This window comes from Pristiophorus japonicus, chromosome 17 (assembly GCF_044704955.1).
Source record: "Pristiophorus japonicus isolate sPriJap1 chromosome 17, sPriJap1.hap1, whole genome shotgun sequence".
NCBI classification, from domain to species: domain Eukaryota; kingdom Metazoa; phylum Chordata; class Chondrichthyes; family Pristiophoridae; genus Pristiophorus; species Pristiophorus japonicus.
The window spans coordinates 117,029,556-117,044,730 of record NC_091993.1 but is presented as its reverse complement, the minus strand read 5'-3'; the positions used below and the strand labels follow the sequence as shown (position 1 = coordinate 117,044,730).

The window sequence follows — 15,175 nt, the reverse complement described above, 5'->3', positions numbered from 1 at the left end:
AACCTCAGTGGTGGGAAAATTATTGGAAAAAATCATGAAGGACAGGATAAATCTACATTTAGAAAGGCAAGGATTAATCAGGGACAGTCAGTGCGGATTTGTTAAGGGAAGATCATGTTTGACTAACCTAATTGAATTTTTTGAGGAGGTAACTGTTATATATGCAGACTATAGATATACTCTCTATGTAATCACTGTATAGTTGCATAAGATGGACTAGCTGATGTACTATCAATAAGGTTTACACTGTGTATATACTATGCTGGCACCACTAGAGGGTGCAACTGGTGGAGACTGGTGTTTCCTGCCCTGGTGGCAGAGGCTGTATAAAAGGGTAGCCACCATGTGGCTAGCTCACTCTGGAGTTACGAATAAAGGACCAAGGTCACTACAGTTTGAGTACAACACATTGCCTCGTAGAGTCATTCATAAGTGCATTCCATACATAACAACTGCCGATGAGTATATGGACTTTCACGTGATTATGACTAACTTTGGCACACTAAAAGACTTCGCAGAGAGTGATGATTGGGATGCCTTCACGGAAAGACTCGAGCAATATTTTGTGGCAAACGACCTGGCAGGGGAGACGGACGCATTGGTGGAGAAGCACAAGGCTATACTGCTGACCAGTTGTGGGCCTGAGGTCTACCGTCTCGTCAGGGACTTGCTGGCACCCACGAAGGCCAAGGATAAGACATGCGATGAACTGACTGAACTAATTCGCGACCAACTAAAACCAAAAGAGAGCATCCTCACGGCCAGGCACAGATTCTACACTCACCGCAGACCTGAGGGCCAGGAGATTGCAAAATGTGCTGCTGACCTCAGGAGACTTGCGGCACCGTGTGATTTCAGCACGCACCTCAACGAAGCATTGCGAGACATCTTCGTTATAGGAATTGGCGACGAGGGCCTCCTTCACAAGCTATTATCTGCCAACACCACAGTCCACCTGCAGAAGGCCATCAGCATCAGTCAGGCATTCCTGACCTCAACCTGCAGCACCAAGCAAATTATTCATCCTGTGGACTCAAACCCAACAAGTACTGTACACAGAATGGTGCCTTTCACAGGCAAGACTGTAGAACATGGCTCTGCCCAGGGCAGATAGCACAGACCTCAGGGTTCCAGAACTCAGAATCCGCCGAGGGGTGCTAATCGAGTAGCACCATACTGGCGTTGCGGAGGAAACCATAGGGCTCACCAGTGTCGGTTTGCTGAGTATGTATGCAAAGCTTGTAACATGAAGAGACACTTCTAGCCTATGTGTAAAAGAAATACGACTCACCGTCTAGCAGAGGAGTCGTCAGATGACTTTGAATCCAGCGGGGAGTATGATGATATGGCCAGAGAGGCAGCTCAGCCCCAAGAAGAAGTGTATGGAGTGTATACCTGCACCACCGATTGTCCTCCAGTGAAGATGGAAGTCGAGATAAACGGCGTTCCAGTCTTCATGGGAGTGGACACGGGAGCGAGCCAGTCAGTGATGAGCCAGGATGCCTTTGAGAGGCTATGGAACAAAAAACGACCCGAGCTGGTTCCAGTACAGGAAAAGTTGTGCACTTGGTAGTGCAGATGTAAATGTAATCCATAATGGAATCTTGCACAAGTTACCTTTGTGGATTGTTGCAGGTGATGGTCCAACACTACTCGGAAGAAAGTGGATGGGGAAGATCCTGTCCCCCGTGCTCAGAGGCACCTCACCTTCTCTTGGGCCAGGCACCAGAGAACAGACCAGCGCAGCACCTGAGGCACAGACCATCCATCACGACTGTGTGGCAATGATCCGGCCGGAACGACCTAAAAGTACCTCCCCGGCTCCAGTGGCAGGACTCCTGGGGAGGAAGGTCGAATTCACAGGCACTTTTCCAGCTTTTGTGGCAGAATCGCGGGAGAGAAAGATCAAGGCAGTCGACCTCGAGGACAGAGGCAAGATGGCGTCCCTGCTGCAGCGAGTTGCAGCGTGGCTGAAAAAAAAGATGTCCGCGGTAATACCACGAGGTGCAAAGCTGAGGGACCAACACGTGGTGTCTAACAAAGGATTTGATTGGGGTAAAGCCATCAGGGTTCTCTTAAAGGAGACCTGCAACCAACTGAAGTTAAAGAGACATTGCATGCATGGCAATCAATGTAACAAACCGATTAAGATTGTGAACAAAATGTTGTTGTGAGATGTCGGTACTATTCCTAATGTAAAGAACAAAACGTTGTTGCGAGATGTCGTGCATAGAGTGCCCCAAGAGTAGCAAGCGAGTGAATTCGGGAGAGTAAAGGCGCTGATCCTGATGCCCTGCCCCAGGTGTCCCCACAAGTTATAGGCCAGCGACCTCAGGAGGGTGAATGCACTGATCCTGATACTCTACCCCAGGTCTATCCCACGCTGCAGGCACCCGATGGCACTATTCGCCACGGACCTGGAAACGAAAATGGCGCCAATACTCGTAGTTGCCCGCCGTTACCCACCACCCGGGTGGAGATGGCGCAGCCCCCAGACCCAGTCACTACCTCGGCCATATCTGGGAGCGAAAGGTCAGAACCAACGAGTTCCCCAAACGGGACCTGGAACAGTCAGGTTCCCAACACCATTGGAGAGCAGGCAGAAGATTCTGCAGCCCTCAAAGGAGGACAGGGAGGCCACACACATCTGTGGCTCTGCCCACCACTAGGCAACGGCAAAGGCCCCGAGTCCTGGCAAGGTGAGCGAACCAAGCCCATCCCGCCAGCAGGGGGCGCAGCGCCGCCATCAGACGAGTAGGACCCCGTCCGGTTACTCTGGAACCAGCATCCTGGCATACCTGTACTGCTACCTCAGTACTGACCATGACTGAACCATGAATGCAATCTACCCAATCCTGGCGCAGGACCATAAAACGTAACAAATGTAATTCCCTGAACTAAGGTGTCATGATAACAAATGTCCTTTCTTTTCGTAATGCACGTTGAAAAGAAAAAATGTAAATGTACCGTCACCCATTCCGTGTACTGTGTAGTGACACATGTAATGTCATTTGTTGAATGTACTACAATGTATCCCGTATTGTATCGAATTGTACTTGAAATGAAAAGCAAGGAAATGTATCGAACGGAACTGCCGTCAGCACCCAAATGTAGTGTATGGGATTGCTGACCGCAGCTAAATGTACTGAACTGCTTTTGAATGAACTGTACAAATTTTTATATGAATAAAGTATATTTTGAAATAAAAAAAAACAAATGTCCTTTCTTTGTACTTGCACTGTGTCTGAACCTGTATGTTAATGTAATGGGCCAGCTGCATGATCTTGCTGTGGGGGTGTGGGGGGGTGACGGGGGATGGATGTATGTAGCCATAGACACACACATGGATCACACCCAGAACTCACTGGAACCTCCATTGCATCATCGAACCATCCAAACTGGTAACCACTACCCAACGTTGTGGCAAAAGGACTTGGGGGTTAACAGGGAGAGAGCCAAGCCAAAGCACAGCCAAGGTGCAAGGGCTATTGGCACTTAAGTATGGGGAGAGCTAAGCCAGAGCACAATAGCCTGTGCGTGGATATTTTTCACGTGTGGTGACCGTTGCACACCAGTCACCACACGGGCTTGACAGAGCTAGGCCTTTATCCAGTGGCAAGGGTAAACCAGGATGACTGGAGGCCTGCTCTGCTGCATGGAGCTAGTGCGCACACATATTGCAGTGTTGGCAGACCCGTTCTGCCCCTGGGCCCTCGGCTCTTCTGGGCCCTGTACCCTCATTTGCCGCAGCTCCGCCACGATCTCTCGCGGCTCCTCCACCACAAACATTCACCTCACCTCCGCCATGCAAAATCACTGCTGTTGTTGACCTGCTTATACATTCCAGCTCTTAACACCTCCGCAGGGCGGGTTATAAAAGAGCTGGAGCATAACACTGCAGCTTCCAGCGCGAGCTGTTCCAAGTGTACGACGATTTTGAAGTGGGCAACTGGGTGACCCTGACTGGTATTCAACACTGAATACCAGGTTCTGAGTGACACACTCCCAGGGGATTCCTACACTGCCTGCCTGATCCTCCTAGTCTCCCTGCTAATCGCCCACTCCCTCTCCTGAGCTCTCTGCATCTGCGGGACGACCATCATCCTGAGATGTGCTATCCTCAAAACACTCAGCTTCCCGCATGCCCTGTCACAAAGCCAGCCGCCCCTCAAGCTCAGAAACCCAAGCAGTCGGTGCCACCTCCTGTCGATGTGGTTTTTCAGGATCTTGTGGAGACATCGTTGGTGGTATTTCTCCAGCGACTTGAGGTGTCTACTGTACATGGTCCATGTCTCTGAGCCATACAGGAGGGCGGGTATTACTACAGCCCTGTAGACCATGAGTATGATAGCAGATTTGAGGGCCTGGTCTTCAAACACTCTTTTCCTCAAGCGGCTGAAGGCTGCACTGGCGCACTGGAGGCAGTGTTGAATCTCGTTGTCAGTGTCTGCTCTTGTTGGTAAGAGGCTCCCGAGGTATGGGAAATGGTCCACGTTGTCCAGGGCCGCGCCGTGGATCTTGATGACTGGGGGGCAATGCTGTGCGGCGACACACTCGATCAGCTCCGCTGGGCAGGCCATATGGTTCGCATGCCAGACACGAGACTCCTAAAGCAAGCGCTCTACTCGGAACTCCTTCATGGCAAACGAGCCAAAGGTGAGCAGAGGAAACGTTACAAGGACACCCTCAAAGCCTCCCTGATCAAGTGCAAGATCCCCACTGGCACCTGGGAATTCCTGGCCAAAGGCCGCCCTAAGTGGAGGAAGAGCATCCGGGAGGGCGCTGAGCACCTCGAGTCTCATCGCCGAGAGCAGGCAGTGGAAAGAGCGTGCGGCAAACCTGTCCCACCCACCCTTGCCCTCAATGACTATCTGTCCCACCTGTGACAGGGACTGTGGTTCTTGTATTGGACTGTTCAGCAACCTAAGGAGTCATTTTTAGAATGGAAGCAAGTCTTCCTCGATTCCGAGGGACTGCCTATGATGATGGTTCTTCAGGACCCGCAAAGTGTTCTGGGGCTCCCACATGGCCCAGGATGTGCATGTGACGGGTCCAATAGCTAACAGTTATTTAAACGGGGCAAACATATTGTTAGCCTTTAAAATATACTGGATATATTCAAAACGTATATACTTCAGCCTTTCCAGGGGCTGTTTGGGGCAATGCCTTGTGGATGACACAATAAATTGGGAGACTTTAAACGGAATCTGTGGGCAAATGTTGGAGAGCGCAGTGTATTGTCGTTTTCCATAAATAAGCCTGAAAATGAAACAGTTCGCACCACTTTACATCTAAATCTCTGAATGTTATGGAAAGTGGCCCAAACCACTGAGAATAATAACCCAGTCCTTTAGATGGCTGGGCTGGGCAGATTCGGTTCCTCCTGTAGGCCCCAGACCTCTGCATATAATGAAATTTGGGAAACAGGAAGTGTTCTAGCAGACTGCTCTGTGAATAAGGAAGTGACCTACGCAAATACCATATAGGAAACAACCGTCTCAAACACAGCACAGTTGATTTGCGATGTCTGCGCATGGCGAATTCACCCACCAGAAACAGGCCAGGACGATGGAATTAATTGCTCTTTTGATTCTTACGTCTGTATCAAGTAAGTCTTCTTTTTCAATCTCGTTCTTCAGTGTTTAAGAAGTACTTTTGTAATCAGCAGCTTCTACTGACTGAGCAACCTGCCGTTGGACGTGCTGAGCTACGGATAAACCACTCACAGTCTTGCAAGTTGTTGCAATACCATGAGCTTCTGCAATCCGCCTTTCCTTCTCTCTGACCTTTCCCACTGCATCTGATTCTTTCTGCCCTGTTGCTGCTCCATCCTACCAGAAACTCTAGCTCCTCATCAATGCCAAGAGACTAGCTGCATTTCTCTTAGGGTTACAGCAACAATTTAATATAGCTGCTTTAGCTTAGTAAAACAAACCAGAGGAGTGTCACAGGGATTCCCTCTACAGACTGCGTCGAAAAAAGTTGAACCTAGACGTCATTTGCCTCTTAAAATGCAAACTGTGTGAAATATCAGTGTGTAGATCAGAAGCACTTTTGAAAAAAAAATAGCCACAGCCGTTATTTCAGTTCAACTATATTTAAATATAAAAAATATCTCACTCTTCTAAAAGGTCAGATGCTACCAAGAAATGAATTGCATCAGAATCTCGGGTATGTCTCCACCTTGCGCTTCACCCAGATTCTGAAGCTCAAATAATTGAATTGTTTTTTTATACCATTTACGTTGTGACTTGTGAGTTTACTTGGATTTATATGATCATATTTCTCAGTGCCAGCTCAGAGCTGATGATTCTCCACCTGGGCTTTTTTTCATGACTATCCCTACAACCCCTCTATGAAGATTTCCCAATTCCCCAGTGACACCAGTGTGCACAGATCACACCTTTAACTTAGTTGACAAACCGACAGTACTGTAATATAGAAAATGCTGGAAATCTCAGCAGGTCAGGCAGCATCTGTGGAGAGAGAAAGCAGACTTAACGTTTCGGGCCGATGACTCTGCTTTCTCTCCACAGATGCTGCCTGACCTACTGCAATTTCCAGCATTTTCTGTTTTTATTCCAGATTCCAGCATCTGCAGTATTTTGCTTTTGTAATACAGGTTGAGCGTCCAAAATCCAGAGCTCCGGAATCCGGAATATACTGGAATCCGGACCGATTGAACATAGGAACATAAGAAATAGGAACAGGAGGAGGCCATTCGGCCCCTCGAGCCTGCTCCACCATTCAATAAGATCGTGGCTGATCTGATCATGGACTCAACTCCACCTCCCTGCCCGCTCCCCATAACCCCTTATCCACTTATCGTTTAAGAAACTGTTTATTTATGTCTTAAATTTATTCAATGTCCCAGCTTCCACAGCTCTCTGAGGCAGCAAATTCCACAGATTTGCAACCCTCTGAGAGAAGAAATTTCTCCTCATCTCTATTTTAAATGGGCGGCGCCTTATTCTAAGATCATGCCCTCTAGTTCTAGTCTCCCCCATCAGTGGAAACATCCTCTCTGCATCCACCTTGTCAAGCCCCCTCATAATCTGATACATTTCGATAAGATCACCTCTCATTGTTCTGAATTCCAATGAGTAGAGGCCCAACCTACTCAACCTTTCCTCATAAGTCAACCCCCTCATCTCCGGAATCAACCTAGTGAACCTTCTGTGAACTGCCTCCAAAGAAAGTATATCCTTTCGTAAATATGGAAACCAAAACTGCACGCTGTATTCCAGGTGTGGCCTCACCAATACCCTGTATAGTTGTAGCAAGACTTCCCTGCTTTTATATTCCATCCCCTTTACAATAAAGGCCAAGATACCATTGGCCTTCCTGATCACTTGCTGTAGCTGCATACTATCCTTTTGTGTTTCATGCACAAGTACCCCCAGGTCCCGCTGTACTGCGGCACTTTGCAATCTTTCTCCATTTAAATAATAACTTGCTCTTTGATTTTTTTTCTGCCAAAGTGCTTGACCTCACACTTTCCAACATTATACTCCATCTGTCAAATTTTTGCCCACTCACTTAGCCTGTCTATGTCCTTGTGCAGATTTTTTGTGTCCTCCTCACACATCGCTTTTCCTCCCATCTTTGTATCGTCATCAAACTTGGCTACGTTACACTCAGTCTCTTCTTCCAAGTCGTTAATATAGATTGTAAATAGTTGGGGTCCCATCACTGATCCTTGAGGCACCCCACTAGTTACTGGTTGCCAACCAGAGAATTAACCATTTATCCCCACTCTCTGTTCTCTGTTAGTTAGCCAATCCTCTATCCATGCTAATATATTACCCCCAACCCCGTGAACTGTTATCTTGTATAATAACCTTTTATGTGGCACCTTGTCAAATACCTTCTGGAAGTCCAAATACACCATATCCACTGGTTCTCCTTTATCCACACTGTTTGTTACATCCTCAAAGAATTCCAGCAAATTTGTCAAACATGACTTCCCCTTCATAAATCCATGCTGACTCTACCTGACCGAATTTTGCTTTTCTAAATGTCCTGCTACTGCTTCTTGAATAATGGACGTCAACATTTTCCCAACCACAGGTGTTAGGCTAACTAGTCTATAGTTTCCTGCTTTTTGTCTGCCTCCTTTTTTAAATAGGGGCGTCACATTTGCCATTTTCCAATCTGCTGGGACCTCCCCAGAATCCAAGGAATTTTGGTAAATTACAACCAATGCATCTACAATCCCTGCTGTTACTGCTCTTAAGACCCGAGGACGCAACCCATAAGGTCCAGGGGATTTATCTGCCTTTAATCCCATTATCTTACTGATTGGTGGCAGGTTCGTCCGGAATCGGTAAAATGTTGCGGAATCTGGACCCGCCAACCCTGTCGAACTCGGGGCCCCGCTGCTGCCCGACCTTGGGCCTCGCCTCCACTATCCTCGCCCCGCCCGCCGCCGCTGCCCTTACCTCAGGGTCTCCTCATCGGCCGGCCCCAACACCTCCTCTGCGACGGAGCCTGCCAGTCCAAACACTTCCTTGGCGACGGGGCCCGCCCGACACCTCCTCCTCGGCGGGGCCTGCCCGACACCTCCTCCTCGGCGGGGCCTGCCCGACACCTCCTCCTCGGCGGGGCCTGCCCGACACCTCCTCCTCGGCGGGGCCTGCCCGACACCTCCACCTCGGCAGGGCCCGCCCGACACCTCCTCCTCGGCGGGGCCCGCCCGACACCTCCTCCTCGGCGGGGCTGCCCGACACCTCCTCCTCGGCGGGGCCCGCCCGACACCTCCACCTCGATGGGGCCCGCCCGACACCTCCACCTCGGCGGGGCCCGCCCGACACCTCCACCTCGGTGGGTCCCGCCCGACACCTCCTCCTCGGCGGGGCCCGCCCGACACCTCCTCCTCGGCAGGGCCCGCCCGACACCTCCACCTCGATGGGGCCCACCCGACACCTCCTCCTCGGCGGGGCCCGCCCAAACACCTCCACCTCGATGGGGCCCGCCCGACACCTCCTCCTCGGCGGGGCCCGCCTGACACCTCCTCCTCGGCGGGGCCCGCCCAAACACCTCCTTGTCAGTGGGGCCTGCCCAAATATCACCATGGCGACGGGGGCCCACCCAAACATCACCACCTCGACGGGGCCCGCCCGAACACCTCCTTGTCAGTGGGGCCTGCCCAAATATCACCATGGCGACGGGGGCCCACCCAAACATCACCACCTCGACGGGGCCCGCCCGAACACCTCCTTGTCAGTGGGGCCTGCCCAAATATCACCATGGCGACGGGGGCCCACCCAAACATCACCACCTCGACGGGGCCCGCCCGAACACCTCCTTGTCAGTGGGGCCTGCCCAAATATCACCATGGCGACGGGGGCCCACCCAAACATCACCACCTCGACGGGGCCCGCCCGAACACCTCCTTGTCAGTGGGGCCTGCCCAAATATCACCATGGCGGCGGGGTCCGCCCGAACAACTCCTCGGCGGCTGAGCCCCGCCCGACGTCCTCCTGGATGGGTCGGCGACCCAAACAGCTCTTCGGAGAGCAACCCCCACCTTTCTAACATTCCGAAATCCGGAAATGTCCAAACCCGGGCTCAGGTGTTTCCAGATTTGTGACGTCAGAAAGATGTTCCAAAGCCCAGAAAAACGCAAAATCTGAAACGGCCTCGGTCCAGAGGGTTCCGGATTTGGGACGCTGCATCTGTACTGTAATAGATATAGCTCCACCCAGTGGACTACTGTGGCATTGCAGCCAGTGCTGTTTACAAGAATAAACAGGTCAGGTCACCTGACAGGCTTCCTGAAGCTATCAGCCATCTTACATCTGCGTGTTTGTGATGTCAAACTGAAAACATAACATTGGCGATGAGGATGGGATAATAGGATAACCTAGCTGAAATTTTTGTTGGTGGCTGATTCAGCCATCTGACAGAGAGACTTTGAGAGCTTCTCTGTTTTGATTAACAGCTAAAAATCCAAGGAAAATTACAAGCACACTTGGCTGAACTGCCAGAGTTCAGATGGCCGTGCCTATGGGAATAATAGGGCGCTTGGGGAAGTTTCAATGCAACCATGAAAGTTTCGGAGCATTTGTGGAGTGGCTAGAAATGTTTATCACTGCAAATAATATCATCAAAGTCCCAAATGATGAAAACCATAACCGGGTGGTGTTAGAAAGACCACGGGCTATTTTTTTAACTGAAGCAGGGCCCGAGGTGTATGAAGAGGGATCTCATAGAAACATATAAAATTCTGACAGGATTGGACAGGTTAGATGCAGGAAAAATGTTCCCGATGTTGGGGAAGTCCAGAACCAGGAGTCACAGTCTAAGGATAAGGGGTAAGCCATTTAGGACCGAGACGAGAAGAAACTTCTTCACTCAGAGAATTGTGAACCTGTGGAATTCTCTATCGCAGAAAGTTGTTGAGGCCAGTTCGTTAGATATATTCAAAAGGGAGCTAGATGTGGCCCTTACGGCTAAAGGGATCAAGGGGTAAGGAGAGAAAGCAGAAATGGAAGACTGAAATTGCAAAAATAATCAGCCATGATCATATTGAATGGTGGTGCAGGCTCGAAGGGCCGAATGGCCCACTCCTGCACCTATTTTCTATGTTTCTCTGTTTCTATGTAAACCCTGAAAATTTGCCTGTGCCCGTCAAGCCAAAGAACACATCAACTAGGTTAGAACAGCACTACAGTCCTGAGCCCCTGGAAATTGCTGAAAGTTATCATTTCGGAATACGAGATCAGTTAACCGAAGAAAGTATCAGTGAGTACATTGTAACATTAAAGAAGCTATCTATTCACAGTAATTTTGGAAACTTTCAGGACCGAGCATTGCGTGACCGCTTTGTTTGTGGGATGAAAAATGATGCGATCAGAAGAAAGTTATTGACATCGCCTAACTTGACTTTTGATTAGCGTGTCAGACAGCTATGTCAATGGACATGGTCAACCAATGTTCCCGAGAATTTCATACTATTTTCGGTGGTCAGACAACCGAGGTGAATCGCCTGCAGGTTAAAAGTAAAAGGCAGTTGGGCCCTAAGGTTTCAGCAACTGGCAAGGGTAACAGAGCATTGAAGTCCTGCTATCGATGCCTGGGACAACCCATTGCTCAAAGTTGTCCATATGTGAAGGAAGAGTGTTTCTTCTGCAGGAAAACTGGGCATCCTGCGAAGGCATGCCGACTGAAGAGTAAACCAACTTTCAAAGCTATAAGTAGAAATCCCCAGAGACTACATAGCATGGAAGAAAAACAACAGGACGAGGAGGTTTTAGAGCTACACATTATCAGGAGCATGAGGGTATCTAACAGCGATTCAAAATGTATCAACAGCCATGTAGATGTTGCAGGAACCAAGATACCCATGGAAATCGACACTGGTGCATCCGTGAGTGTAGCACCGGAATTGCTATTCCTCAATAAATTGCATGATTTCCCACTGGAGCAATCCAAGATAGAGTTGCGAGGCTACTCGGGAGAGAACATTCCTGAAGTTAGCAGCCATTTTAAAGCCTGTGAGTTCGTACGGTCATACCGAAAACATAACCAGTACGACAAAGAAAGTGACTTAACCCTCCTATCTTCATGTTGCATTTATTCCTCATTGCTATCCTGCACCAAAAGGGAACCAATTTTCCTGTGTTGTCCACGTTTGGTGTGCCTGTAAAGTGGTCACTCACATCCTGGCTCTGGCTGTATTCTGCTTCTTGTGAGGGCTTCAGAGGAGCAGAGAAAGCAGGAATGGGATACTGAAGTTGCATGATCAGCCATGATCATATTGAATGATGATGCAGGCTCGAAGGGCTGAATGGCCTACTCCTATATCTATTTTCTATCTTTCTATGTTTCTATGTAGGGTAGTTTGGCAGCTCAATTAAATGGGTACATTAAATACTGGTACAACATCCCTTTAAATCTGCTGCTGTGTCGGATATCATTCCGGTCAGACATTATGTCCCCTGAATTGTGCCCGGTCCATACAGGGAATTCATGAATAATATTTGAATAAGCAACTTCACAAGATACTTTGAGGTCAGCAATTTGCGATATACACACGAACTGCATATTGTTACCAACGACAGGATGCCCAAATATTGCCTGTAGTTCCTAGCAGTCACTTATCGAAAATTATTGCCACCAGCCCCTAATCAGGTCCACTGCCTATCCTCTCATACAAGGATTGGTTAATAGGAACATCTAATGAGAGAGAATTTTCATTTCAATCAAATCAGTGTAATCTAAATATTTGATGTAATCGGTTTAGATCCAGAAGGCATTCGGCAAGGTGCCACACATGAGATTATTGGCAAAAATGAGAATGCACGAAAATAGAGGTAGCTTTGGGTTGACAATTAGTTGGGAGGTAGGAGACAGAGAGGGGGACATGGGGTAGGGGTGCTCAGGTTGGCAGGGTGTGTCTAGCGGTGATCCCCGGGGATCTGTGCTGGGGCCTCAACTTTTTACCATATTTATTAATTGTAATGACTCAAGAGTCTGGTTACTGTAAACTTACTCAGGTGAAACCTGATCCATCTTTATTCCAGTCCAAGAGTGCCAGCTTGACAAAGACACACAGCTTATATACAGGTGACCAAGCACACATGCCACATGCATACAGCCCGATGACCTCCGACCGTAGCGCCCTCTGGTGTCTGTGACCCCCAAGCATTAATACATAACATTAATGTTTTGCATGAAGAAATAGAGAGTTGTGTATCCAAAGTTTCAGGTGACATTAAGTTAGGAGTGACAGAAAATTCCAAAGGGCCATAGGCAGATGGTTACTGGCCAAAACTATGGCAAATGGAGTTCAACGTGGGCAAATATGAAGTAATCTACTTTGGACCCAAGCAAGATACATCAGAGTATTTCTAAATAGTTAGAAACTAGGGACTCAGGTAAAAAAGCAATCAAAAAGGCAAATTGAATGTTGGTCTTTATCTCAAGGGCGGTGCATTACAAAGGGGAGGAAGTTCTGCTTCAGTATAATCATCATCATCATAGGCAGTCCCTCGAAATCGAGGAAGACTTGCTTCCATTCTAAAAGTGAGTCCTCAGGGGACTGTACAGTCCAATACGGGAATTACAGTCTCTGTCACAGGTGGAACCGATAGGCGTTTCAGCAAAGGAGGGGTGGGACTGATTTGCCGCTCCCTCCGCTGTCTGCGCCTGTTTTCCGCATGCTTTCGGCGACGATACTCGAGGTGCTTAGCGCCCTCCCGAATACTCTTCCCCCACCTAGGGCGGTCTTTGGCCAGGCATTCCCAGGTGTCGATGGGGATGCCACACCCTTTCGAGAAGGCTTCGAGGGTGTCCCCAAAACGCCTCCTCTGCCCACCTGGGTCTCACTTGCCGTTTAGGAGTCCAAGTACAGCGCTTGCTTTGGGAGTCTTGTGTCAGGCATGCGGAAATGTGGCCTGCCCAACGGAACTGGTCGAGTGTGGTCAGTGCTTCAATGCTGGGGATGTTGGCCTGATTGAGGACATTAACGTTGGTGCATCTGTCCTCCCAGCGGATTTGCAGGATCTTGCGGAGACATCGTTGGTGGTATTTCTCCAGCGATTTGAGATGCCTGCTGTATATGGGCCACGTCTTTGAGCCATACAGGAGGGCAGGTATTATAGAGCTTTGGTCACACTCCTTCTGGAGTATTGCATTCAGTGTCGGGCCCCGTGCCTCGGGAAGAATACATTGGCCTTGGAGGAGTTGCAGCGTAAATCTCCAGAATGATTCCAGGGCTGAGAGGGTAATTATTATGAGGACAGGTTGCGTAAACCTGGCTTGTATTCCCTACAGTGCAGGAGATTGATAGGTTATCTAATCAAGGTGATTAAAATGTTAAAAGGATTTGATGGGGTAGATGTGGAGAGATTATTTCCTCTGGTGGGGGAATCAAGAACAAGGAGTCATAATCTTAAAATTAGAGCTTGGCCATTCAGGAGCGAAATCAGGAAGCACTTTTAAACACAAAGGGTAGTAGTAATTTTTAACTCTCTCTCCCAAAAGACTGTGGTTGCTGGGACAAGTTGAGCTGTCAAGACTGAGATCAATTTAAAAAAAAAGATTATATTAATGTAAGTGTATCGAGGGATACGGTGTTAAGGCAGGAAAATGGCCTGCACCTGCTCCTAATGTCTCTCTGTTCCTGTGAACCGACAAAGGCAGTTTAGGTCCAGGGAACTTGACTGTAGAAAGTGAAATAAAATAACTGGGCTTAGAAATGGGCAGTCTGGGAGAACCTGTTAGAAAGAATGAAAGAATTAGGGGGGCAAAATTGGTCTTTTTTATAGCCCCATTAGCGCTTCCGGGTGGTGCTCGTGAGGCGCAATGAGGTTATGGTCGATAGCGCCTCCGTGGAAATTGCCCCGGAGGTTTGTGGGCGTTGTGTCATTAGCACCTTTGCTGGCGCACACACGTGCAATATTTTCCAATATTTCGCAAAGATTCCTTGTACTATTCCCCTGAAAAGGAAGAATCCCTTTTTGAACTTTTAAAATGGAAGGAAAACTTCGGGACACAAATGAGTTTTGAAAGGCAGACGAGGCCTGCGAGAGATAAAGGGGATGCATTCATGCATTCATGGAGACCCCCCCCCCCACAGTGTTTGGACTCAAAGGAAAGGGAATACAATTTGGAACTCGATGAACATTTTGGTATCCTAGTAAAAACTCTGAGGAAGAAACCTAAGAGTTTAACAAGTTTAGAATTTTAAAAGGACATGTTAAAACAGACTGCAAGAACAGAGGGTGGGACTTCACTCGGAATTGGATATTGGAGCTAATTCAATTTGTCTGGGAGAATGAGTCAATCGATAACTAACGAGAACTGTGGGGCATAAAAATTTGCTCCCTAGGACATAAACGCATCAAGAGCTATCAGGCTAATCACCGGAGACCATTATTTGCATGCATGTGCAAATAGCCCTATAGAAATCACGGGCCCAGCCAAACGGCCCAAGAGTTTAAACACTCTTACAACAATGCAAAGCCATTGATTTCCACATTATCACATCTTAATCAAATCAATACTAAACTAGCCCGCCAAAACTCGACAAAAGATGGTTTTTAAAACGAATGGACAGCTGCATCAAGAAAAAAGGCTGAGCTAGTTTTGGCGTGAAGATAAGGAAGCTTTTTGGGGGTATAAATATACCTTTTTCCAAAGGGAAGTAGGTGTGTGGGTGTGTGTGCGC

The 15,175-nt window shown here is 48.5% G+C and overlaps 1 protein-coding gene across 2 annotated transcripts in view; it reads left to right on the top strand.

The window, feature by feature from the left end:
• The first annotated feature begins 5,508 nt into the window (after window positions 1–5,508).
• The window catches only part of LOC139228289 (CMRF35-like molecule 2), a 31,066-nt gene continuing 21,399 nt past the window's right edge, over window positions 5,509–15,175 (top strand). For both annotated transcript variants that reach the window (XM_070859470.1, XM_070859469.1), the window contains exon 1: window positions 5,509–5,608. In XM_070859470.1, coding sequence (XP_070715571.1) covers window positions 5,524–5,608 — 85 coding nt within the window. In that variant the 5' untranslated portion in view covers window positions 5,509–5,523. The remainder of the gene's footprint in view (window positions 5,609–15,175) is intronic.